Consider the following 24267-nt stretch of genomic DNA (forward strand, 5'->3'; position numbering starts at 1 on the left):
GACTTGATCCTTCCTCTCCATTTTCTTAAAACTTAAAAGCACTGCTTTTTTAACCTCCTTTCACAGTAAGATTAAGTAAGCAAAAGCTAGGACCCCATAAATATTATTGATTCTCTTTTATTATTCACAGTATAGGAAAACTGCAACAATAAAACTAATAACTATGGATTTAAATGACTGTAAACCCAATCAAGTTCAGAATCATGCCCTGTGTATTTCCATGCTGCATATTACCAAACCATTACAGTAGGAGATCTATCCAGTGGAGTATATCCTCAGATGTTACCTCCACATGGTTCACAGGACAATTTTAGGCAGGACAAAAGCTAGATATGTAACATTTATTTTACTTAAAGCCATCTCATTGAACATATTAGTCTAAATATGCTACTGGGGAGCTGGTACTCTGTTTTTACAAACACCAGCTTAGATTCTTACATAAGGAATTGGTATTTCATTTTCTGTTGGGCCAATTCAGCTGACCAAGCAGCAAATTCAGGTCTACATGTATGTTTATCACTGCTCTTCCTAGAAGAAAGTTGCAAGGCTGAATGAAATAAATTACAAGGGATGCAACGAGGACTTAAATATTGCCTGTCCTCACTGAGTATCACCTAGGTTGCCCTATTCTGCTGCAACAGAAAAGTAATCAAATCACATAGCAACTTGTCCACAAAACTATTGGAATGTCAAGGTCCCCACAGAGTTAATCATGGATCTGATAACTACCTGTGCTCCTGTTGTAGGTAGCAATGATGTGAGGCCCTAAGTAACTTGCAGCTGTAAGAACCTGGAGAACTACTGTCTCTGGATGTGTCCCACGGTGTTCTGAGTGGTCTCATAGATGTTTGGTGATGCTTATTAGTGACTACAGTAACTTGAGTCTATCTGATAATAGAATAAAGATAAATCACTGAGATTGGGAAGGGTAAACATTTGCATCCCTGCATTAATTTACTGCTATGAGCAGAATTAAGGACCTGCACAGGTGGATCCTTTTGAAGGTTCCAGACACAATGAGCTGGACTTTCTTGAACATTATTAAAGCAAACAGTCAGTAGAATCATTCCTCTACTGAATACATATGCATTTTCAGTCCATCTGTGTTACACATTGTTACCATGAAACTGGAGCATAATCTCTTTAGATTAAACATAATCTGTTTAGATTAAGTTAAAGAGCCACCTTTTGCATTCCTGATCTACATCTGCGTTGATAGCTGCATGTTTTGCTGCAATTTTGCCTCTACTTACAAAAAACAGCTTATATTGGCAAAATTTTAAATGAAGCTTCTTTCTTCTACAGCTGCCATGTCCCAGCTCATCTCATGACTGTACTCATTACTGGTGTTTGCTTGGAAGCTGCAATGCTTCTCCAGCCTCATTGCAAAACTCGGCTTAGAGGACTTCATACCCCTCTCATCTTCTGCAGAAAACTCCTTTGACATTCAACATTTTTGTGGCAAATATTGTCTTCAATGGGTCCAATATGAATAAACAAATAATCTCTCAGAAAATTGTTTGGGATATTTACTATATAAGAATATTTCTTCTTCTTCTCCATTTTACTTTGTTAATTTCTTCCAGAGCTTTGAACTTTGTTTTTTTCACCCTACTTATCTCTTCCTACTTGTCTAGTCTAGTCTCTATTTTCTGATGCACCATACTTCCGGATTTTCTGTGTGGGCATAGTGATCACCTGCTCTTCCAGGCACAGAAACCCACAGCAGCCTCATGGGGAGAATCACAATACTTACCATTATACCTGCCAGACACAGCAGATATTCAAAACAGGGCAATCTCTTGGGTGACCAAGTTCAAGCTGAAACAGAAGCTCTAATGAAATACAAAATGTTGCCTTTGGGTACATCATCAAATTTAATCATGCACTTAGTGGAAATTGTGCACTTGGTGTGTCTCAGGCTGGAGCAGCCTTTATGGAGCTCTCCAATAATTTGTTTCATCCCCTAAAAAGCAGTTCAATTCAGAACACAAAGTATGAGCTAGTCATTCACAGTTCAAAGGACAATTAGAGTACCCAAATCAGGGGTGGGTTTCCAAGCTGTGACTGACAGTCAGTTTCACATGAGAGAACATGAAATACTCAAGTCCTCACTCTTTTCCCCTCAAGGTTCAACATCTCTTTCTCCTGGCTGGTCTAGATACACTCTAGAGAAGAGACTCCTTCTCTAAAAGCACAGGAGAGAGCAGGGGCCAAGACTTGGCCAGGAATGCACAGAAAGAGCCCCTCCCATCTCTAAGAGCTTGACTCATCCACTGTAGATGCTGAGTGAGCAAAAGTAAAGATCACAGATCAGCTCAGTGACTGCCCTTGATTTATTCCTGTACTTGTCTCTGAATGACAATCTGATTATGCGTAACTAACATGAAGATTTTCATGAGTTGTAACTAAACTGCATGGTTTTTATTTTTTGGATACCTGATAAGCTGCCCCAGGCTCTTTTTTTCTAAAGCACCAAGCATTTCCATCTGTGTTATATAATAAAAACTATTTTAAAAAGGCTTAGTCTTTAGTAGACATCTCTGTGTCCCTCAGTCCCCAAGATGTGCAATGAGGATAAAAACAGTGCCTTCTAAGAGTATTTTTGTGAAACTAAATTAGTATGTTAGAAAACCTTACATTTCACACAATGATTGTGATGGAAATAGCACAAGGGAGTTATTAGCTTTATTTTCAGAGAAGTTTATAGTAAATAAATGACAAGGCCATAACTTGATCAATTAATATAAGACAAAACAATGATCAGTGCAACACAGTCAGCACTGTTCACTGTCAGTCTGGTCCACTGTATGAGGCAGTGTACATCTGCAAAGAGAATGTGCTGTCATGAAATATTTAGTCATGCACACATATTTTAAAGTAACTTGCTCTACATCTTTCTCACTCTTCTCATTTAATAAAAATATCTATGTAGACACTTGTGCAGAACCATATAGAGAATTGTGTAGCTAACATATGTAGGAACACTTCACAAAATCCTTGTATTTTTACTTTTTGCATTAAAAGCTACCACAGCTTTTCCTGTCATGTACCACTGGCACTAGTATATCAAAGACTTCCTTTGCTGGAGCTCCTGAACATGAAGCTGCATTTTTTTTCCTTTTCTTTTTTTCTTTTTCCTGTAACATTATAATACTCAAACTAATGTGAGGTGACAAATGAACCTCAACATTTTCTTGTTTAATGACACACTGTATTGAGACAATATTTTATTAAATGTGCTGTTATAAACAAAAATGAATTACATATATTTGTGTATTAATTTTATTTTAAATCCAATAAAATTTAAATTTAATTTCTAACTTCTTTTCTTCAGGAACCTGCTGTGTTAAGTTTCATTAAGTCTTCCACAGATAGCTCTTTATTTGCTAGAATTAGGAATGACTCACATAAGAAACAAGTGTTCAAACTTATCACTGGCTTTTTGATAAATCAGTGTTAGTTGGGAAGTCTTTCCAATATTAATAAGTTTCTGTGTTCACATGGTCCTTCTGTCTGGGGGTTCTGGGATTTGATGACAGATTTTGTTCAACTAAATGAATGAACATACAAAAACTGTTATTCACAGTAGGTATAAAACTGGTGACAGGGGACAATAATCCCTCAGGAGAAAATGACAGCAGTGGCAAACTCTCCCATTTATGCGAAGATAAATGAGAGCGCATGAGGAATATTTTCCCAGACTCAATAATTTTCAAAGTGGCAACCCGTTTGTATAAGAAAAGCATAATAGGATATCATTTTACTTAAGTGTCTATAACTGACACTGCCATACTGCTTAACCAAATCGATTCTCTCTTTTCTAAAGTTCTGTGAAAATTTTAGTTTAGAAATCCAAACACCCTGCATCTCTCTAACCAAAACTACAAAAAAAAAAATCTCCTGCCTTTTTCCATGCATCCACTGGCATCCTTTCCATTTGTGCAAAAGATTCAAACTTCTTGACATCACCTTCATAATTCTTCAAAGACAGTCCTACCTGTAGTCTGGTTTCAGTTCTGTTTCATGCTCCACCTCTCTCCATCTCTACCTTCTGCTCAGTCCTCTCCCCTTGATACCTCTGCACCTTCTTTTGTCCTTTGTACCTCTTTTCAGTCAACCCATGGAACAGATTTCTAGCACCTCTCCATTAGGTGATTTTCTGCATCTCCACACCATCACCTTAAAATTTCACTGTCTTGCCTTCATGACTTACCTTGGACTCCCAGGTTAATGATAAGCCCCTTATGCTGCTATGACTTCTATTGGTTCAGATGAGCTCATCATCAGCTCAGAGCAGGGATTTCTCCATCATGATGTTAATCCTAAAGTGGACATTATACAGAATTAGCCAATTTCTGCACAAGTAACTCTGAGAGGATACAGAAGAATAACTGAGTACAGAGTGGGGGGAGCAGGACTGTAACCTTGTACAGAAAATCTCACTGGCATAAAAATACATTTCACCTGTGACTTGTTTCTCCAGGCAGCATTTCCATCCTCTCCCTTTCACAGGAACCAGTTTTGATGGACAGGCTGAGACTAGAAACAAACTATAAAGACTTAACAAAATAGCAAAGGCAAGAAGCAGAGCTAAATAAAAGCTGGAGCTGATTTTCCTGGAGTGGATCAGATGGTTTCAGCATTTGTCAGAGCACTGAGGAGGCAGAGATGAAGAGAACTCAGCCAGGGACAGGCATGTGCTAGGTGTCTAATGAACACATTTAGTTTCATGCCAATGTAAACATTTTAAGGGAGTAGGACGTAGGTGAGAAAGCAGGGTTCCCTGAGCCTGTCTAAATCAACAAATGGCCATCACTTTTCCTTCATTTCTCCCCAGCAGATATCTTCATGCTAAGCCTTAGCAAGTCTTATTCTGCACAGTTCATCCTTTCCTCCCCAAATCCCCATCCACAGGAAATGGTGGGTGTGGGAGGCACGTGGAATCAAAGTGATGTGGAAAGCAAGTGCAAAGTCAGCATTTGAGAATATCCCGTTGGGGGACGCTGTGTCTGCAGAGGGGCTGGGAAGGCAGGGAGGAGTGCTGGCTCCCCGAGCCCCACACCCAGAACTGCCAGGGAACAGGAACACATTTCTAAAAATGTTGAATCTGGAACTTGAGCACTTCCTTTTCTCATTTAATTTGAGAAACAAGTTTGTAAATAAATAGACTATACCTGCTGTTGATGACATTAACTGCATCTATTAGTGAATCCATACATACAATTACTGTTTTCTGTAACTCGGTAAGTAACAATGTAGAAAAAGACAGAGGTTTTTCAATGAACAGCATCAACTATTCAATAAAATTATGTTTGATTGTGTACAAATCAACTGTGGAATTTTCCTATCCTTTTAAATCTTGTTTCATTACAGTCCAGAAAATAGATTAAGCCAAGGCTTTCTCCAAGTAACCCTTCAATAAATTATCAACAAATTCACCAAATAAAAGCTTGTCAGGTGTATTTTTCAAAGTCAACAGAAGCATACAGCCTTTTAGGTTAAAATTATTTTACAACTACTTCTGTGAAGCAGATTAATCACAGTTGATTCAATTCAATAGAGATTTCATTTTATAACATAGCTTGAGCACACTATAAATGCAAGTCAAAGGAACACCTTGCCCCAGTATGCCCAATACTAAACTGAAATATGTATTTCAGCTAAATATCTTTTGCATTGATTTACTAATTGTTGGTCCTACACTGAGACTTTGACTTCCAGAAAAATACCTCCTTTGGGTTCCCACGTACTCCAGTGTGGGGTCACCCGCAGGCTACAGGTCTCATGCACCTCCAGGCACTGCAGGGGCACAGCTGCCTCACCCTGAGCTGCACCACGGGCTGCAGGGGAATCTCTGCTCTGGTGCCTGAAGCACCTCCTGCCCCTCCTTCTGCACTGACCTTGGGCTCTGCAGGGCAGCTTCTCTCACACATTCTCACTTCTCTCTCTGGCTGCAGGTGATCTGACAGAATTTGATGACAATTTGCCTGATGTTAATCCCTGACAAAAAAAAAAAAAAAAAAAGGTGCAAGTTCTACAAGGGATCTGATTAATACAAAACTAGAACAGCAGGGGGTTTTCCCCATCTCAAATACATTATCCCAGAGGTGCTACCACTGTCACTGATGGGCTGGGCTGTGACCAGCAGTGGGTCCATTTTGGAGCCAGCTGTCCATCAGCCGTGGGGGAAGCTTCCAGAAGCTTCTCATAGAAGCCACCCCTGTAGTCCCCATGCAGACCCCCCTGCTACCAAAACCTGGACACACAAACTGAATGCAGTGTTTTAGAGTGATAAGCATTAATCAATCATTCATTTCCATTAGAATGCAGGAGTTATTTCTGCTTATGTCTTGTAGTTATTAATTCAAAAGGACAGAAAGAAAGTGCAGGAAAATAGTTGAAGTATCTAAAAGAATTATAAAGAAGAGAATATAAAGCAAAATCTGGAAAGTTACATAGCTGAATTCTTTTAAATATTTCTATATTTCTAATACTAGAGAAGAGAAATATTTAGAAAATAGCGTGTCTTTTTCCTTCTGATTGCAATTTCTGGATAAGAAAGAAGCTATTAAAATTGTAATAGCTAAAAAGTTTCATACAAAATATTCTTTTTTATTGCTAGGACCTTCTCAACTTTTGTACTCTGGCCTGCTGAATTCTGTTTATTTCTTTGCATTTTAGAGGACTGCCAACGTGATTTGATCAGAATTAAATCAGAATGGTATAAAAAGTTTGAAAAATATTTAACCTTGCAACAATACAGGACCTTATTGAATAATATGAGGCAGAAATAGCTGCAAATACAAAAATGAATCTGTTGGCATAGGCAGGAGACACACAATATGAAGCCTAATTTTTTAAATACTTGTTTTGTACTTGTTTGTATTAAATACTAGTTTTGTACTTGTGTGCCTGTGTTGAGTTTTGTTTTGTAACTCATGTATTTAGTTTGGCAACCAAAAAAAAAAAAAAAAGAAGAAGAAGAAGAAATAATTTCTATTTTACATCTGTTCATTGTAGAAAATTAATTGGATTTTGACATTTTTTGTCTGCAGCTAAATACCACAAAATAGCTGAGACTGGAAGAATTGACTTAATTGAATTTTCCTGTATATCTCATAGTTTCCCCAGCCCTGCTTCAGCTGAGGGACACAAATCTATGTTTTTGTAAATGGTCCAGGAAAAGAGGCACAAGGAGGGAGAGGGTGACATCTTCTCCCTCTGCACTTTGTGTGGGTACATGGTGAACTCAGAAGTCCTGATCTGATGAGTGTTCTGACCAGCACGTGGTCAAAGTGTCCCCTAATGCCCACCGAGGAAATGCCACGCATTACTTCTTCATGAAAAGTCAGGTGCATCACAGAAATGAGGGTCTGCCAGGCACCCAGGCACAAGAGGATTGAAGCACAGTGACATTAAACCACAGCCAAAGCTTATCTATCCCACTTTTACTAGGAAGTGCTTCCTACATCCACTGAGAAGGGAGGGGAAGGGAAAGGGGAAGGAGAAGGGGAAGGGGAAAGGGAAGGGAAGGGAAGGGAAGGGAAGGGAAGGGAAGGGAAGGGAAGGGAAGGGAAGGGAAGGGAAGGGAAGGGAAGGGAAGGGAAGGGAAGGGAAGGGAAGGGAAGGGAAGGGAAGGGAAGGGAAGGGAAGGGAAGGGAAGGGAAGGGAAGGGAAGGGAAGGGAAGGGAAGGGAAGGGAAGGGAAGGGAAGGGAAGGGAAGGGAAGGGAAGGGCCCGAGAGCGCGGCGCGCCCGGCGCTTTGGCTCCCCCTAGCGGCTGCCCCGAACACACGGGTTGCACCGCCGGGTTTGGAACCTCGTGGGATGCAGGCAGCGGATGAGACCTGGAAAAACGCTCTCAGCTTTGAATCGTCTTTATAACAAAGCTTTATCAAAGCTCACTCAAAGGTGAGCCTGCTCTTTTCTTCTTAAGGCTTGTTTTTGTTAGACAGCCTCGACTGTGAGCCCCGTGCTAAGGACAGCCTGCCACAAGCACAAAACCCAAAACTGTCTGATCAGATGAGGCTGGGGAAATGCTGATGCAAAGGAGGATAACACATGGAAAAATTATGTTTGTGAGCCCCTTTGATATGGGTAGCAGCCTTCTGTCTCACTGAGAATTGCACTAGAAATACGTACCTGAGTTTATCTGCTCGTGTGTGATTTCTACACACACAGACACATTACAAAGCTAAAAACTGAAATGATGGAGCAAAAAAGCTTTCTGTAACTCAAGGACCATTCCCTTCCATACTTGCATTATATCTTTGTACAGTTCTGGATAGTACGGTGTCATTTCCACTGTTCTGTGTAAGAAATATTTATTAGAACATGTTGTAAAGTAACAACTTAACTTCTGGTCAATGAATATGGAACATGTCAGCAAAATCTGTGTCCACTGAAAACCATAGGTGCCTTTCTTTTCTCAATTTTAACTTCTTTTACAATGAGCTGCTAAATGAAGTGCATCCTGTCTTTAGAGATCAGGACACCTGGCAGATCAACACCCAGCCTGGAAATGGGGTGTGCAGGTTTCCAGTACCCCTTCTGTACATGACTTACATTCTCTATGCAGCCATGCCAGCAGAAATCCCACAAAGCACTTCTCCCATGCCGAGGGATTGTCTCTGCTGGCTTCTGGTTTGGCAATGGGACAATACAGGACATACTTCAGAGGGAGACATATAAAACAAAGTCACCAGAAAGGTTTCTTGTCGCCAGAATGGTCAAATAACTAAACAATTTGAGTTCACCAAACTGATATTTAGAAATTAAAGTCATACTGTTGGAAAAAGAAAACAAAGAAGTGCAGTTTTGTAGCATCAGAGATTACATGTCTTTTAATGGCAACTTCTCATAGTTTGAAGTATCATTCCTGGAGTAGACATCAAGTGCAGTTAAACCAAGGTACTCTTTATTTGAACACTCAATTGGTTTCTCTTAATATGCTACACCGAACATATTCCCTTAAATTATAGTTGAAACAAGACTGGGAAATAATCAACTGATTACCAGTCGTAAATATATGGCCACACAAACCTTATGCTATCTTATGACAGCTGGGAACCATCAGCTGAAAATATGATACATAGGCCCCTGGAAATAGTTTAATGTCCCTGAAAATTCTCCATGTTTACAAATTTATTTGTTTTCCCAGGTTTTTTTGTTACTAGGGAGGAAATGGAATGAATCTTTGAAGACAATAGCCATCTATCACATGGAAAATGTTCTCTTGTCATTGCTGCATTTCAGATATGCACCAACTGGAAGTTGGAAGCTGCCAACTAATCTCTAGCACTTTGATTTTCTAGGCATACATTACATTTTAAAACAACATCTATTTGCAAGAATGATTCTTTATCTCTAATTATCTTTTCAGGCCCATCTCATTTAAGATTTTTTGCTGCCAGCTAATCTTAGCCAATGCTGACAATGGGGAGATTAAACCTCATAATTAAACGTAGTAGTATCTGCCAGCGCAAGTCTGCAATCTTCATTTGCCATCTTAACTTTTAAGCAGGAATTCTAATTAAGCCAAAAGCAGCCTCAGGGTGTCAGTAGAATACAGTGATATACATCCAAAGTACCTGCTTAGTCTCCTGCTCACAGGCTCAGACCTGGTTGTCAGAACAGAGGCCATACCATCAAAGTTTGAGGCTTTCATTAAAGCCATTACATTTTGACAACATTTACCCACTGGCATTCTCCAGTAGGATTCTTGTACTACAGGCTGAGGACTCTTTCTGACATAAGAGCCCTAATATAGTGACAACATTCAGACTTGCAGCCAGAATTAAAACCCTTTTTAAGCTCCAGTTCTTGTTAATCTTAGTGCAGAAGCTCTTTCATTTAAGCATCTGCCTTATTAAGTCTGCTGGGTCCAGGCTGATGTTCAAAGTAGCTGCACTCGTGATCAGGCTGGTGTGAGGGCAGGCTGTAGAAGTTGTACAGACAATCTCTCCACCCCTAATTTCAAAGACTCCAGTGTCTGACAAAAACAAACCCCCACTGCACTCAGAGCAGGACCTATCCCCTTTCTCACAATGCATCTACAAGGCCCGTGATGTATTTCCTCAAGCTACTTCCTACCATGCTTCTCCTGTAGGCCTCCCCATAAGGATAGTCCTCAGTTTCCCTCTAGCAGAGAGGAAACCTTCTGCTTTTAGCAACTTTTTGCCTCCAACTGTTAAAAGCTAGTCAAACATTCAAGGAAAGAGGAATCTTTTCTCCCCCTTAACCTTGTAACATACCCTATGAAAAGCTTAATTTCCTCCTATGGCTCCTATAAATCTTTGGGAAGAAGTCCTAAACCCTGGTGGGTCTGAATCAGTGATGGTTTCTGCTCACTGTATTAATGCTTGGTTAAAATAAAAAAACAGCAAAGAGGAAATTCATGGAGTTCTTAACTATTTTCATTCCACATGCTACTACAGAGCTGATTGGCTGAAACTGAAGCAAAGATGAGAAATACCAGGCCTAGCTGTTACAGATTTGATGCCAGGTACTGACCATATTCACATTTTTATTGACATTATTCCATTTTTACTGACAGAGACTCAAAGAATTCACAATCCTTAGTTTTGAATGTGTTTACACAACTTAAGTTGGTTTTATTCATTACCACATGCTCATTCACAAAGTGAAAGCCAGTAAGAATGAAAAACATAAGATCAGACCCATATATCCAAAAATTAAAACTGCAAAGGCTATATGAAAAGCTGTATGTTTTCCTTGGAAAAAAAGTTCATTTGTCATCAATTGTGAAATAGGAAATGGTAGAGTCAAAATTGGATTATCAAATACATTGACTGTGAAAATTAAATATAAAACTGTTCAGTTCTTGAATGTCACTATCAACCTTACTTGTATAAAAATTGAGCCCTCATGGTATACAAAACCTTATCTCTACATTGAAACAATTGTTATCTTGCCTGATAAGGAATATAGAAAGAAAAGCTGATTCTGGAAATTTAACTTAAGCTGAAGTATTTTTCAAAAATATTACAATGAAAATGGCAGGTACGTTTTTTGTTTGGGTTTTTTTTAATAAAATCTGTTGAAACTTCTTGCCAATTTAGGTATGTGGAGAGCATAGAAAGAGCACATTCAAAAGTCAGCATTACACTTCTTTTTATAATTTTTTTCTGCTGGTTCTGAGATTTTTCAAGAGGCAATTCAATAAAAGCTGACAGACACTCCATCCTTTTTCTGAAAACCCAGTTTTTCTTAGGAACTTCTGTCTCAAGCTGGAGCACTATAAATGCTGACATTTCATAATAAAAATTAGTAACTGTATTATAGAAATATCTAATAAAGTTTTAGGACTGAACTAAGTGAAGATGAAAGGTATTTATGATTGCAATGATACATCACTCCACATAATTGCAAGGAGAGAGCTATTTCTATTTTCATATGTTAATGGAAATATGGATAATTGGTTCTTCGAACTTTCATTGAAACTGATTTAATTTTGACTGGTTTTTTGTTCATCGTCCATGTATCCCAGTGAATCCCAGATGCAAGGAATCTCCCCGTGTAGCGAAGAACACCATTAAGATTTGCAAGGCCACATTTGCTGAACCACCACCCGGTGTTATCACTGAAGTTACTGCAGCTCTTTACTGGCTGTCCTTTAATAGTGCACATTGGCCTGCATCCATCATTATCAACATCAAAAGTGCTAAAAGGCATGGAATTTTGGTTATCTTCTCTCCTATATCCTCTAAATGCATCACCTAAGTACAACAGATAAAACAGAACAATAAAAAGTCATTTACAGAGAAATGTTTCTTGCTGCACACTTTTCCTCTGAATTTATTAGAAAAGTAGAATTCTTTAAAAGCAGTTCAAGAGCACCAGCTAATGAGCTGTAAAAGTGCTAAAGACGTAGGAGAAAAAAAGAATAAAATACTGGGAAACATGGAAGAAGTTGAAATTCAATGAAACATCTTTGTATTTTTGTTGCTTCTAGCGATGCATGCTGGCTATGAAGGTAAAGGGTTCTGTTCTCAAAAACAGAGGAAGAAATGATAAAAGTAAACAAAAAGGGTTGTAACTTCATATTTTCCAGTAACATACCCAAAGCCCCAGAGTGAGTCATGAAACAAGATGGAATTGTCAAAACACAAAGGTCAGTTATTACTGTCTCTGTTGTTTTACTAAAGAACTTACTGAAGAAATAGTATTTTTCACAAATACAGAGTAAAGCACCAACACCATTAGAGAGTAACTATTTCATTGATAATAAAGACCATTCCTGCTTAACATAAAAAAAGCAGTAAGACATGATGCCATGCTTATGCCAATCTTAGCACGCTTGGTATACTTAGGATATTAAGGGAGGTCTGGAATTAATTTGTGTCTGTGTATCACCTAGCAACTGTTACACACTGTAGGCCAGCTTTGTTCCAGTCACTTTCCTTCTCTATCCTTTGTATATGACTATCTGGGCACCTCTGAATTATCCAAAGCATCATCAGGAAGACTGCCAATAACAACTGTGATGAGATAATGGCCATCTAAATAATTATACCATTAGGTAAATAAACCTAATTGTAAATTAGGTAAGTAAACACTAACATCCACAAAATCCCTTATTTATTTTATATATATTCCATTCAATTTTTTTTAATTATAGGCATAACTGATCATCATACAATTAAAATTTATCTGCATAAGTGTTCATTATATACCAGAGAAAAATGCATTAGAAATAGATTTTTTAAATTAAATTATTATTTTTGAATGCATTTTTTTCATATTGAGAAAGAGAAAAACTACCTTTAAATACTTCAAAGAAGAAAGTACTTACCAGCATTTCCTGAATAATGCCCCAAATGGATCTTAAAAGAACATGCTTCATCCTCTATCCAAAATCCATCATATGATGCATAGGCATGCTTGTCATTTTCTGATTCCAAATCCACAGAAAGACTGAAATGAGTGGCTTTTTGATTTACTATGTAAAAAATCTTCCTCAGTCCAAGCCAAAATTCTCCTTAAAGAGAAATAAAATAAATATATAGTCTAGAAATGGAAACTGTAAAAGAAAAAGTGATTGTTCTTTTTTTTTTACTTTCCTTCCTGAATCATATGCAATGAAAGTTGGATGATAGGCTTATATTCCTTTGAAAGACTAATGAAGAAACAGAGTAATGTTCCTACTTCCTTAGGAAATCCCTAAGAATTCCCATGTGTGCATCATTTTTTTCTATGTTATATTTTTTAGAAAATTGTCTAGATGATAGATTTCAAATATTCATCTGCAATACCTCTTAGAAGACCACAAAAACTGGGTGTGCTAAAGATGCACTTGCATGAACAGAACTCAGTAGCACTCCTAAGGGCAATACTGAGAAATGATAGATGTTAGCATTCTATGAAATGCAAAAAAATTGCAAACCCTGTTCTCAAAATTTAAGCCCTGTTCTCAACATTTTCTGCCTCTATAAATCACACTTGTAGCCTCATATTAGCTGCACTTCTTTGTACAGAAAAGCTTCATGCTGCCATTGCAATCCTAGATAAAGTTCTGAAAAAGCAAAAGAGTTTAGACTTGCAGGACTAAAGGCGGTAATAAAAAATTAATATCATAGTTGTGTTGGTTTAAGCTACTAAAATAATTCCATTGTTTATAACTTTGCATGCCCTTTGGTGAAATATTATTGATTTTTCTCTGCTCTAAGGAAATATTTTGCAAAAGTGATTCAAACCAACAAAGGCACTTTTTTTAACTCTGAAAAGAGAAGAAATACAGTCTATAAATTATTTCAAGCAGAAAATATAATATTTTAAACACTTTAGTGAGATTACAATAGCTAAAGACTAGTGGGGTAATAGATCTTGGGATTATTAGATTATTGGGAAGATCACAGAAATTATTTAATGAAATAAAATTCTTAAGTAAAAATAAGACTTCTAAGAAACAAGAACTTTATACTATTAAAACTACCACATAATTTAGTGGAATGTAGTTCACATAAAACAGGAGAAATGTGGGATACAAAGCATTTTAGAGCATTTAAAATTAATACCATTAAGATCACCAAATCCATCCAGATATTCAGACCATGTTCTCTGAAACTGAATAATTCCATCAGTTCTTTTCTGAACCACAGTCCATCCACCTCCTTGAAAATCCATGTCACAGAAAACCTAAAATAGACATAGACATGATTAGGCATTCTTGAAGCAGCTTATGAAAAACACATTTTAATTAAATAAAGGTGGATTATTCATAATTTTGCTAACTAACATACTTTTCAAATATCTTTAAATAAAGCTCTAAGAAAATAAAAAAAAGAAGCTACAGTATTTTCTTACAAGTTCTTGTTGAACAGTTTGATTTGAGTATTTCTTCAACCACTAGAAACTGCTGTGTGTAATAGTCTGCTCATAACAGATATAATAGATTAGCTTTGATAAATGTCACTGTAACATTTATAGCATGAAAGGGAAGCAACTTGCAATGTATCATGTATCAATCAGCAAAATATCATCAATACAGGAAGCAACACTGAATAAACTTTTATTTCAGCAAAGCAAAACAGACAAAACTTCGTATGTGTTCTCCATCACCATCACTCCTTCTTCCAGAGAATATTCTGTTTGTGATGCCTGGGAAATTTAGAGCCTTTAATAAGGATGAGGAAATGGAAAACAGTGATAGCAATAACCTAGCATATAACAATATTTTGCAGCAGCAAAAACCTCTACATAAGAAGTGGCCTCGATCCAGGGAAGTCCCAATGTGAACATATAACTGCCTGCAACTGAGCGGTACCACTGAATACATAAGATCAACTCTCAAATTTATGAGTCTTTACGAGTCTTTGCTAAAATTCGTGCCCAGCAGTGTGTCAAATGGCAGTGGTCCAGTTGCCATCTGCTCTGCTTTGGAATATCACATTATGTGGCATGTTTTCTCCTCAGCCCATCTAACTTAGGATATGTAATTGACTTTCCTAAGTATATCCACAGTGCCAGATCTTGATCAGTTCTAATTGGGATTATAAAGTCTGGGAATGTAATGTAGAAATATCATTTTGCACATTTATACACTGCACTACAAAAACAGGAGCTCATTTTGTCTCCAAATGTGACTAATATCAGGAGAATTAACCTGGAAAATGCTTATATGTACCAAGCCAGTAAGCTTCTTGTGGTAACAAAAGTAAGTTAAGAACATAATGTTGGCTATAATAACATTAAGCCAATGCACAAGTGATGGAATAAAGTAAGAAATTTTTCTGACATTACAGGAAATATACAAGATGAAACATGTTTCAGAAAAGAGAGATTTGCAGTCTTATCCAGCTGATAAAAAAGTGGAAACTAGGTGTAAGTCAGTTTAACTCGCAAAAAAATTTGTGGCAGACTGAACATTATACGTTGCACCTCCATTGCCTGTAGTTGCCAGATATTTTTCAGGAAACCAGACTTGCTCCTTAGCAGGAAAACATCAACATCATAGTCAGAGCCTCTGTGATTTAACAATGTTTTCTCAATGAATGACAACAAAGAAACAGGACAGAGCTGCAATTTGATCTAATACAACCTGAGGGATCTTGGATCATCAAATAAGATACTTTGAGCAATTTTTGCAAAACAAATACTAAATGAGTCGTAGTGAGGTTTATGTGCATGAAAAAAAAAAAATTACAACCTTTATTCCCTGGAGAATCACATGCTTATTTCAGTCAACCAAGGAGGACAGAACTGAAATAAAAAGAAATATAGAAGACTCCAAAATGAATATTTAGATGAAAATACCTAAACCTCATTCAAAATAATCCCATTGCCTCATCCACTGTGTTGAGAAGATGATTGCATGCTTGGCTATTCCTCTGACTATGAGTCAGAAATACTATGAGGAGCCCACTTGGTCGCAACATCGCTATGAGGAGTCCACTTCGGTCCAATATAAATCAGTTGGAGTGTTGATAACTCACAGAAGGAGTAGATATGGTTCTACATGAGAGGTCATCATCCAGTTAGATACAGCACCAATATGTACACCAGCTAAATAAAAATATTAACTAGATACAGAAAAATACAGTTTTAGCTGTGTAGTTTTCTTAATCCCTGATGGAAACGTTGCAATTGTAAAACCTTACAATAGTTAATCTGCTTTAGAGTTTGCTCTATTTCTCGTATCGTGAAAGGTAGGAAGGGTGCCAGGCACAACCTAAATTCAGTGAGAAGGAGGATACTTCCACTGAATATGTCTTCCCTTTCCAACTGCAGTATGTATAAGAGGTATATTCAAAGCAACAGTTTGGTTTGTCTGATCCAAGTGAAAAATATCATTGATCTAAATTTACTAACTGAAAAATGTATCAGAAATGGGTCGTGGTTCATTTTTCCAAAAGTGAAATTGGTTTTAATCACATCATGAATAAATGCTCAGGCAAGAGCCTATTTGAGAGTAACTTTCTGAGGTGACAGCAACCTACCACTACCAGTAAAGCTAGATATTCTTATTGCTCCTGGAATTTGGAGTTCAATTAGCCCAAGTTAAACATCAAAATCTATACTCACTTTTGGAAACATGAAGTATCTAACATGAAAAATAAGAATGGGATCACATTGTCTAAATAGTTTGCATTTAACTGACATCTTTATGCATATTATTCTAAACACATTTTCATTTAGGTTCTACTGCATAAAAAGGCATCTTATTGCTGCAAAGGTCCTCATTGAAATAAATTGTTTCATGTTGGGTTTGTTTCCTGTTTTTTAGTTTCTTACTATGGTTTTCTGCCTTTGTAGTTTTTCTTACTTTGCTAGTCTGCAGAACATTTAGAACTCTTGGCTCTTAGCCTCTAAAAGATGCTTTATAATTTCTTGTTTATATTTTAATGTCTTGATATATCTGTCAATCTATCGTTTCTCTTGTACTCCTTTTATGCTTCAACACATGAAAGAATTCACATTAAATAGTTCTCCTTAAAATAAAATTCTTTATGGAACACATATTTTAGATATATTTCTTTGAGAGCTTTTTGGCGCTGTCTTTTAAGTTCTGCGCAACATTTACCAGACAAGAAATGGGACACTCATGACTGCAAATATTCTTCTCATTATTTATTCTTACCTAGTTCTTTTAATCAAATTGCTATGTTTTTTCTTTTGCATTTCTGGAACCACCTTCAGTCCAGAAGAAATTCTAAAATGGATACATTTTTTGCTAGAGTAGCATTTTGTTCATACTACAAATATGGTTGTTCTGTGAACACTGCAACATGTGTTTGCCTTTCTTTTACATGGAAGGGATTTGTTGACGAGTTACAGATCTTTTTCCTGAGCTCACTGCATTGTATGGACAGAATGACAGGTTTTTATATCAAAGGTTGCAGAATCAAGTACATTTTTTCTTTTGAGATGCCAGCATAATTCTGAAACCTTTTCTTAACCAGTTTAAGCTCCTTTTTGTAGCATTTTGAAGGGCTCCTCTTGGCTAGAGATAAAGGGATTAATTCTTCCTTTGTTACATATAAAGGAACACTATAAAGTTAGATATTAAACTTTGCTGGTTATTAGTTGGCTTAAATTCCTCATTTTTTCTTCAAAACAGTAATGATCTCAACCTGCATGGCAAAGTTGAAGGTTAGAAAGTTCCATATCTGCCTTTCCACTATGCATACGGCCTACGCTAAATAGAACAACCTGAAATGGAAATAAAGACATACAAAACAAAATGTTCCTTGTTTTTGCAAGGACCTTAATATTTTGAGTCTGAGGAAATTAACTTAAAATTCCCTTCTTCTAGATGAGCACTATTAATCTGAGCAATTACATAAAGTGCAGGCAGCGACACAAAGCATGATTTACTGGGGTTTGTTTTAGCAATATATATTTTCATTTACGAATATAAATCCTGCAAACTGGATGGGAAGATCACAATTTTAGATGCCTCTGTGCCACAAGACTGGATTATAATGATACTCAGACGAGCTAAGCGCCTCAGTACAAGGCATACCTGCACCTACACTTGAATGATTCTGCATCAGTGGGGTCCCATCACAAGAGAAGGCAATATTATAACAGCAGAATCACTCAAAGTCCAAAAGTGTCATCTTAAAAACCAAATGAATCATTCAATTGTTCTTCAGTTTTCCATCTCTAAAACAGAAAATAACAGCTCTTCTCCATATCCAAAAGAGGTGCTGGAAAATACCTTGGGTTTTCCTCTTTGGTATTTTTTCACTGCATATAAAAACTGACAATTGGCTTTTATGTCAGAGATTAAATTTCTTTGTAGAAAATAAGAAACCTGTCAAAATTATAGTAAGAGCAGACACGTGCAGATGATTTAATACATTTTTTATTCATCTGTTGAGAAATTGTTATGGAAAAATCTTTAAGTCTATTAAAAATATTCTAAATACATATTCTCAAGCAAATTTGACTACAATAATAAATGTATTACCTCAAAAGGATAACTTGATCCTTCTGGATGGATAATGTACAGACCACTTGGAGTTTTTGAAACTGAACCAACAGTATCTTTAATATGAGTGCAGTCCAAACCTATAGACAAAAGATATTCAAGGAAGTTCATTAGCAAAATATGTTTTAAAAAAATACAGAATAATATAGGAATATTTTCTTGGTGGCATGAGTTATTTAATTTTTTTTCTCATGCAAACTTTAAAATAATGTTTTGTCATTAATTTATTTTATAAATTAGAAGTCTCTAAACATCATTCAGCTTCTAAGTACAAATGACACTGTATAGACAAAGTTCTTTCTTATCTTAAGAGATATGATACATACCTATATGAAATTAAAGGTTATATGCCTGGGTCCATTTAAAGATTTTTTTTTTTTCATTTTATTTCTAACATCTGTACTGTAAAAAAGACATCTGATAAATGAAGTCTTTTCCCCACATATATTTGTATTAATACTTGATAAAGCTTTTGCATTATAAAGTACATGTGAAAAACATTTGAACAAGGATACTGCAGATGCAGAGCACACTTTATTTCATTGCAAGAGAACCTGCCATTCAGCAGCCTCGGATCACTTAGCTGATAATCATACTTGGTATTTTATATAAAAATCAGCATGCTAAATAGGATGCCCAGAATTGTCAGTTGCAAATGATTTAAAGCAGTATTTATGATAAGACTTTTAAACAGCTTCCTAAGTTTCCAGAGTTTATATGTGACAAACACAGGATAAATGTCAATGTTACAATTGCTTACCTTTGCTTTAATTAGCTCCTTTTCAAGAAACATAAAAGGGAAGGTGTCAAGACTACATCTGAAAAATACTTACCATGAGATTGAACTGCTTTATAAGGAAGTGGATCCAGATGTTTTCTCAAAATTACTGTGTTCAAAAGGACAAGTTTGTTCATGAGTTCATTTACCTGCAAATCCAAATAAAAACTTTTTAATTAAGTTGCAATGAGAAATTTTACATTCTAAAGATTTTTTGGACTCCTATTAAACATAATCTGAAGTTAATTTTTGTGATGCGTAGTATTTTGTACCAATGTAAAGTAATGGTCCTCCACTTCCCCTACTGCAATGTATGACACTAAGTTGTGAAACAAGTTGCTTACCACTTCCCATAGAAATGGAACTCACACCCTACCAGAGTTACAAGCACTTGTGATAAAACACTCTAATCCCACTGGTTTGTTGACAATTTAATGGTTTAATGACCCCTATTTTTCCTCAGAAGGATAACACCTGCTGTGAGAAATAACAAATACAAATCTTTATACTAAAGGAAAAAATACCTGATTAGAAAGGTAATCCAGCGAAGACTGTTGATCATCCATCATGTCTCTTACCAGTTTTTTTGTACTTCTGGCATATTCAGCAAGAGAGTTCTGCAAATTTCCTTCAAAAGAAATATGTTCATCTACTTTGTTTTCATAACTCTAGAAATATTCTCATCTAAATGACAACATACTTATTTATGATGACATCTAAGTGAATACTGAAGCTGTTTTACCTTACAGCACCTAAAAGTGAAATGAAAGAAATACAGAGACCACAGATTAAAGCCAAAGGTGTTAAAATTTCAGACTTTTTGACTGCAGTAAAGACATCTTAAAAAGTGATGACTTTCCTCATGTCTTGAAAAAGAAATTAATCTTATCCTTGGGTAAACTGGACAACCAGTTAATGGATATCACAGAAATATAAATGCATATAATGAAAAACAGGTATATATAAAGTTTCTTGCCACCTTTTGCTCATTCATTGTACTACTGCTGTTTTTTGCCTTGATGCTAAAAATCATGATCATCATCATAATGGCATATAATTAATAATATATATTTTTGAATCGTATGTGAAAACCAAGGATTTACACAATTATTTTCAGAAGCTGGTAGTATAATTTGCTGTGTAGTTTGTCAAGGTAGTGAATAGAGAATATCCTGTGTAAGCCTCTATAAAAGGTAAGGTGAAGTACACATTTACTCCCATGTAACTGACTAATGGACTAACTAATTAACTATCTCCCACTTACACCCCCACATCCAGCTATTACATTTAAATGAGGAACAGACATCGCCCTCCTCCTCTCTAATTGAGAGAGATACTGATATTCAGAGGGTAACAGATCTAGGCTGGTTGGATTTGCCTGCCTTCACCAATGGTTAGACTTTGTCACACCAGCTGCATCCCAAAAACTGGGTACTCCAGATTTTCTGGACAATACACAGTTTGGCCAGCAGGGTCACAGGGCTGTCATGTGTGCTCAAGAAGATTAAAAAAAAAATTTGCACAGCATAGCGTAGCAGAGGAGAGGAGAGGATTGCATAGCATGGCACTGCATAGCTCATCATTGAAAGTATTCTTTATGAATACATACTGCACATGTAATGTTTGTCCCCTTGTAAAAATTTAGCTTGAGCATCACATGGTACAAGGCATTGCTCTTTTTGGTTTGAAATATCTGCAGATTTATTTTTCTCTTCTGTTTGGAGTGGTTCCTCCACAGCTCCAACATTCCTTGTGTCCTGTTGTACCAAACAATGGAGGGGGAAATAAATTGAAAATAAAGCACACATAAGATAGCTTGGTTTGTCAAAATGAAGTAGGTTGCTTCACAGGACTTCCTTCAAAACCTGTTATTTAAAAGTTGCATCAAGCAATAATTGACAGAGCTGAGACCAAAACCAATTAGATGCTCTCTGCTTAGCCATATCTCACAATAAAATAGTGTCAGAGGTAAAGAATAACCACTCTAAAAAAAAAAAAAAAAACCAAAAAAAACACCCCCAAAAAAACCCCACTGCCATTTCCAGTGAGGTATTCTACTAGCGAGCACTGGAAGTGGGAGGCAAGAATTTGCAAATCCTGCATTTTAGGAATCACCACACCCAAAAGACATCTCAGATGCCAAGGAATTTATTTTCACTGGAAAGGAGCAGGCTTTTGGATTTATCAGATATTAGCAAAATATTTTTACTCTTGAAAATCCCTGAATCCATTATTTAGATGCTGATCAGGGAAATACTTGCATAAGTTTTTACCTGATGCACACAAGCAGTTGTGAGAAGATTTTCAGATCAATTCAGCATTTAAAAAAATTAGAAGTTCTTATAGGGGACAGAAAAAAGGGACAGTATTCATGGGCACACAATTATCTGAGATAGTAACAATAACAGCATTAGTAAAAGTAGTTACACCTATTACTGTTATTTCAAAATTATTTTTTCATATTTAATAGGGGTTTTTTCCCATGGTGCCATATGACATAAAATAAGGGAATGCCTCTGAATCATCACTTAAAGGAATTACTAAAAGTAATTCCCAAAATATGTCATCGTCAAAAGACTAAGCAACATATTTTTGTATGAGTCTTTGTTTGCTGATTTCATAATCTCAGCAAATTATTTGTAGTATGTTCATATACTGTGTTTTCAAATGTAAATAAGGTCCTTAGAAATGCCAAGATTTTAATTAAAACTTATTTAGACTTGAATACATCTTCAACACAGTTGTTCTTTCCTGCTCCAGTTTTTTCTTTCTGGAATTGGTACTACACCAGCAAGCACTGAACAGGGTTTTTTCCCCGATTTTGCTCTTAAAAAGTGAAAGTAAAAATTACAAAAAAAAAAACCTTTTAACAAAGGAAATTTAAAAAAAAAAAAAGATTTCTGAATTACTAGTATAATTGCATTTTGTGCCTGGAGAATGATAAAGAAGTAAAAGAATAAGTTTTTTTAATTTTGAAATAAGCACAAAAATAAAGGAAGAAAAAATATGCAAGAGTTATAAACAGATCTCTAGAAACTTATAAATAGAACACTTGAAGGTATTGCTTGTTCCAGGGCTGTCACAGCTACTCACCAGATGTTTAATTAAACACTGTTAAGCAAATATTTTTAATCAATATTTATCTTTAACAAAAGCCAACATGAAACAAGCAATTAAGTCTGATCTCAGCAATTCAAGCAAAGGCTGTCTCTGCCAAAAACAATACTTATTCTGCATTTAAAGTCCTGCAGATGAGATTAAAAATATGACATAACAATTGAGCTGTGATACAGGACATTAACACAAAAATGTTCTAATATACTGAATTCCTACAATTTCAGTGTAGTTACTTTTCTCTATCTGAAAACACCTGATTCTTCTGTATTTTCATATCTATCTTGAATAAGGCATTCCATATTTTTAAAATATCTATCACTTTTCTGAGAAATCATTCAGTAACATTCATTATCTTATGTGATCAAAGTAATAGAAAATCTTACCTTAGGTGAACAAGGTTCGCCATTATTTATGACAGTCTCTCCTAAACCAAACAAAAAAATATTAAGACAAATAAATGAAGTTACACTAAAGTGGTGGTTCATCTTTTACTTGAAGAAATGCAAATGTTTTGATGGGTTTCAAATTTCTGTGGAAAGAATTGTACACTATGAAGGCCTGATCTAACTATTTGGGAATGTCTACAGCACAAAGGGCAGCCAACACATCACTCCTTTACTGTCTGGATTTAATAAACCACATTTCAACTGCAGAGTAGATTTTATATATTAGTACTTGCATCCTGAAGAAAATTACTGCTTATCATCTCTACATGACACATTAAACATATATTTTCATTGTGATAAACTCTGTCAGATTTTCTTATATGCTATTTTTGAGCATTTGTGTATATTTAGCATGAGTCTTCTGGCTACTTGAAAGAAAAACTAGCATTACTTGATGTTTTCAAATTTTTACCAAGTTTTTTATCATTAAAATTAAGGAGTCTGTATTGTTGTGGTGGTAGCACACAAGGTGGAAGTAATTTTGGAATATGTCATCAAAGTTCAAAATAGAAAATTGACAAAACATTATTTTAAGTGAGTACTTTGTATTACATAGAATATCTTTTACCGGGAGAATAGCAGTGTTTTGGTCTCAGTGGTAGCCCACCCATTGTAACACTGGTACTGAGGCTATCACTCAAAACAGTGATTTTCACCCCTGAAAAAAGTCTGAGTACAAGAGAATGAGAGAATGGTGTGAAAAAGAAGAAAATTCAACATAGTTCACAGAAGCTTAATTAAAACTATGAGGCACTTACAGATTTCACACGCTGAATTCCACTACTTTTGTATCTTAAAACTGGATCTGATAGTCTAACAAAACAAACAAACAAACAAAACAACCTTCAGAAAGGTCCAACATACTTAGAGAATTTAGACACATTAGAGAATTTAAATTGTGATCTGGATGAATGAATAAAACCTCAGCTTCCAATGTACCACTGGGATATACACTGTCTAAAGGATCTTCAGAATACACTGGTCAACTGCACCTTACACTGGTACAAAAAGACAATATTCCAAATTTGTCTTGATAATGTGGTTCATCTCCACCTCTATTTAAAGCTGGAATACACTGGAAATAGCTTTTACTACTAAGATTTGTTGGGAGCCAGCTACGTTTGTTGGGAGTTTGGCTTAATGCACTTTTTAATAATACAATGTTTTCTTTAAAAATTAATAGCTAAATGGTACTAAGAACCTGTAACTGAGAGGAGTATATTCAACTGCCTGTGAAATTCTGAACAACTTTGGCTCTTTTGTGTCTCGCAAAATCAAATCTTTAATTTTTTCTAAAGTACCACGTGGTACATAATAGTTTTCCAATATGAGACTTACTAGGGTTTAATTGATGCCTCAGTTGATGCTCTCAAGAAGGTGCAGGTTGTGATCATTAGTTCAGTCTCAGGAAGAAGGTGAAAAGATTTCCATGATTCTCTATGTACTATATTAAGTGCAAATGAGCAGTTTT

General features: G+C 36.1%; 1 protein-coding gene across 2 annotated transcripts in view; it reads right to left on the minus strand.

Moving 5' to 3' along the window:
* ANGPTL5 (angiopoietin like 5) overlaps positions 1-23642 on the minus strand; it is a 510199-nt gene extending 486557 nt beyond the window's left edge. The window contains exons 1-8 of one of the 2 annotated variants that reach the window (XR_010742912.1): positions 22734-23642; positions 20843-20990; positions 19758-19861; positions 19289-19382; positions 18435-18535; positions 14038-14158; positions 12816-13001; positions 11335-11739 (exon numbers count right to left, since the gene is read on the minus strand). Coding sequence is in view for 1 of the 2 variants with exons in the window: in XM_066312956.1 (XP_066169053.1) it covers positions 11420-11739; positions 12816-13001; positions 14038-14158; positions 18435-18535; positions 19289-19382; positions 19758-19861; positions 20843-20990; positions 22734-22835 (1176 nt within the window). In the remaining variant the exon portion in view is untranslated. Of the gene's footprint in view, positions 1-10026; positions 11740-12815; positions 13002-14037; positions 14159-18434; positions 18536-19288; positions 19383-19757; positions 19862-20842; positions 20991-22733 lie in introns of those variants that run through there. The other variant, XM_066312956.1, reaches the window with a different exon arrangement.
* Between the last annotated feature and the right edge of the window lie 625 nt (positions 23643-24267).

This window comes from Sylvia atricapilla, chromosome 2, assembly GCF_009819655.1.
Source record: "Sylvia atricapilla isolate bSylAtr1 chromosome 2, bSylAtr1.pri, whole genome shotgun sequence".
NCBI classification, from domain to species: Eukaryota; Metazoa; Chordata; class Aves; order Passeriformes; family Sylviidae; genus Sylvia; species Sylvia atricapilla.